Raw genomic sequence first — 3,468 nt, 5'->3', positions numbered from 1 at the left:
TGTGTGTGTGAGTGTGAGTGTGTGTGTGTGTGTGTGTGTGTGTGTTTGATCAGTTTCACTACCTTCTTGACAAAATGGGCTGCTGTCAGATAATTTTATTTCACAAATCTTATTTCCTCCATCATGACATCAAGAATCAAAAAAATCATTCATGCAATCTGCTGATCACAGTCTGATGGATATGTGCTGAATCACCATCGTTTATCTTGATTTTCACTGCTTGAGACATTGCACATCAAAAAAAAAATTTCTATGAATCAACATTTAAGGTACATTATTTGAACCAGGCTTATTATAGATAACACAACTAAAGCTACAATTAAAACCATAAAAAAACGATTATGTTACTTGAAATAATCGTTAACTGACATAAAATAAAATCTAAAAAACTTTTTGTTTCAGCTAGTTGCCAAGGCAGCATCTCGTTTTAAATTAGTTTAACTTGATGTACTAAAATAACTAAAACTAAAACTGGAATAAAAAATAATAAAAACTACGAACATCTTCCTCCGTACTTTTGTTTTCTAATTTAAATATCGAAACATAATTAACTTGAGATGCAAACGTAAAAATGATTGAAAAATCAAAATGAAATGAGTTTATGCTTAAAACAAGAACAAATATAATATCAATAGGGTATATGAAAGCTTCCCTTTTAATTAAGTTGATTTTTCAGATTCCACTGGCAGATATTTGTTGTTGTTTTAAGCATAAACTCACTTCATTTTGATAAATTTGATTTGAAAAATAATGCAGATGAGTTGAAAATGCATTTTTTAACTTTTAAAGTGTTGCTAATGCAACTCGTTGTGTAAACGTTTACATTTAGAGAAGGTACTGATGTATTTTGTTTCCTTAAATATTCTTTACTTGGTCTTGAAGTTTTAAATTTACCTTCAGAAACCCTATCATAGGACAAAGTGGAATTTATATGGTTTTAAAGATGTTGAAATAATTTTACTGAAAACAAGACAACGATTTTATATATTTTTTTATATATGTCTTCTGTAATCTGTGTTCAGATTTGACGAGAAGCGTCTTCGAGTGGTTCTGGGCCGAACCTTCAGGCTTCAGAACTCCAGCAGCGAGCAGATCTTTGACGTGGAGAAATACTGGATTCATGAGCAGTACGACGACGAGACGTATGACAATGATATCGGTGAGACTTCAAATCATTCACTGACAAATCACACACACTCCACTAGAATCCATTCTGCACTCTTACACACAGAAAACAGATCTGGAGGATTATCAAGATCATCAGCTCACAGTCAGCTGCTGTCCTGGCCACTGTTATTATGTTTCTAAATGTTATATATTTTGCATTTTGTATATATACTATCATTCAAAAGTTTAGAGTCAGTAAGATTTTTTAACATTTTGAAAGAAGTCTCTTCTGCTCACCAAGGCTGCATTTATTTGCTCAAAAATAGTCAAAACAGTAAAAATGTGAAATATTATTACAAGTTAAAATAGCTGTTTTCTATGTGAATATATTGTAAAATGTAATTTATTTCTGTGATCAAAGCTGAATTTTCAGCATCATTACTCCAGTCTTCAGTGTCACATGATCCTTCAGAAATCATTCTAATATGCTGATTTTTGATTATTATCAATGTTGAAAACAGTTGTTCTGCCCAATATTTTTGTGAAAACCACAATATATTTTATTTTTCAGGATTCTTTGATTTGTAAAAGAACAGCATTTATTTGAAATAGAAATCTTCTGTAATATTATAAATATCTTTACTGTCACTTTTGATCAGTTTAATGCATCCTTGATGAATACAGGTAATTTGAGTAAAATCTTACTGACTGACTTTTGAATGGTAGTGTTCATTTATTTAATATTATAATTCAGACTTTAGAAAAACAATCTATTGCCTAATCCTAAAAGAAGTTTTGATAGTGTTTGTTTATGAAATGTGGAATTTCTCTGATTTTATTTGTAACAGTAGAATATAAGAAAGAGTAGCACATACCAATAGAGTATATTAGCATGTGACTTGATCATCATTTCAGTATTTATGAGGTTTTAAATGTCACTTGAGTTGTAAGTGATTTCCTGTCGTGTTCCTCATGTCTTCAGCTCTGCTCAAGTTGAAGAGCGAGTTCGGTATCTGTGCCCTTCACTCTCCAGAAGTTCTGCCTGCATGTTTACCAGAACCAAACCTGGCTTTACCGGATTGGACGGAGTGTGAGATCTCTGGTTACGGAAAAGAGGAAGAGTGTAAGATTCATTATCAGACGTACATAGCTCACTGCAAAAAAAGAGAAAAAACTGCAAAAGAAATTCAGACTTGTTTTCATAGACTGTCTTTAATATGAGTGTATTTTTTTTCTTACCACACTTGCGGATTGTTTCACAAAGCATCTGCCAGTGCAGTAAAAATAAATAAATAAATAAATTTAAAAAAAAATACAAATAAGTGAAAGCATCAGCCAGTGCAGTAAAAATTTTTTAAATAAAATAAAAAATAAAAATAAGTGAAAGCATCTGCCAGTGCAGTAAAAAAAATAAATAAAATAAAAAATAAAAATAAGTGAAAGCATCTGCCAGTGCAGTAAAAAAAATAAAAAATAAAAATAATAATAATAATAATAATTTGAAAGCATCTGCCAGTGCAGTAAAAAAATTAATAAAATTAAATAAAAAAATAAAAAATAAGTGAAAGCATCTGCCAATGCAGTAAAAAAAAAATAAGTGAAAGCATCTGCAAGTGCAGTAAAAAAAATAAAATAAATAAAAATTATAATTTGAAAGCATCTGCCAGTGCAGTAAAAAAATGTATAAAATTAAATAAAAAAATAAAAAATAAGTGAAAGCATCTGCCAGTGCAGTAAAAAAAAAAAAAATAAGTGAAAGCATCTGCAAGTGCAGTAAAAATAAATAAATAAAATAAATAAAAAATAAGTGAAAGCATCTGCCAGTGCAGTAAAAATAAGATAAAAAATAAAAATAAGTGAAAGCATCAGCCAGTGCAGTAAAAAAATTAAAAATAAAATAAAAAATAAAAATAAGTGAAAGCATCTGCCAGTGCAGTAAAAAAAAAAAAATAAGATAAAAAATAAAAATAAGTGAAAGCATCTGCCAGTGCAGTAAAAAAAAAAAAATAAGATAAAAAATAAAAATAAGTGAAAGCATCTGCCAGTGCAGTAAAAAAAAAAAAATAAGATAAAAAATAAAAATAAGTGAAAGCATCTGCCAGTGCAGTAAAAAATAAAAATAAATAATAATAATAATAATAATTTGAAAGCATCTGCCAGTGCAGTAAAAAAATTAATAAAATTAAATAAAAAAATAAAAAATAAGTGAAAGCATCTGCCAATGCAGTAAAAAAAAAATAAGTGAAAGCATCTGCAAGTGCAGTAAAAAAAATAAAATAAATAAAAATTATAATTTGAAAGCATCTGCCAGTGCAGTAAAAAAATGTATAAAATTAAATAAAAAAATAAAAAATAAGCGAA

The 3,468-nt window shown here is 28.6% G+C and overlaps 1 protein-coding gene across 2 annotated transcripts in view; it reads left to right on the top strand.

Moving 5' to 3' along the window:
• LOC107657211 (tissue-type plasminogen activator-like) overlaps window positions 1-3,468 on the top strand; it is a 26,391-nt gene that overhangs the window by 16,219 nt on the left and 6,704 nt on the right. For both annotated transcript variants that reach the window (XM_016445235.1, XM_016445236.1), the window contains exons 12-13: window positions 1,023-1,159; window positions 2,090-2,230. In XM_016445235.1, the coding sequence (XP_016300721.1) occupies window positions 1,023-1,159; window positions 2,090-2,230 (278 nt within the window). The remainder of the gene's footprint in view (window positions 1-1,022; window positions 1,160-2,089; window positions 2,231-3,468) is intronic.

The sequence above is a fragment of the Sinocyclocheilus anshuiensis genome, unplaced genomic scaffold, assembly GCF_001515605.1.
Source record: "Sinocyclocheilus anshuiensis isolate Anshui unplaced genomic scaffold, SAMN03320099.WGS_v1.1 scaffold3011, whole genome shotgun sequence".
NCBI classification, from domain to species: Eukaryota; Metazoa; Chordata; class Actinopteri; order Cypriniformes; family Cyprinidae; genus Sinocyclocheilus; species Sinocyclocheilus anshuiensis.
This window is presented reverse-complemented; position numbering and strand designations above follow the sequence as displayed.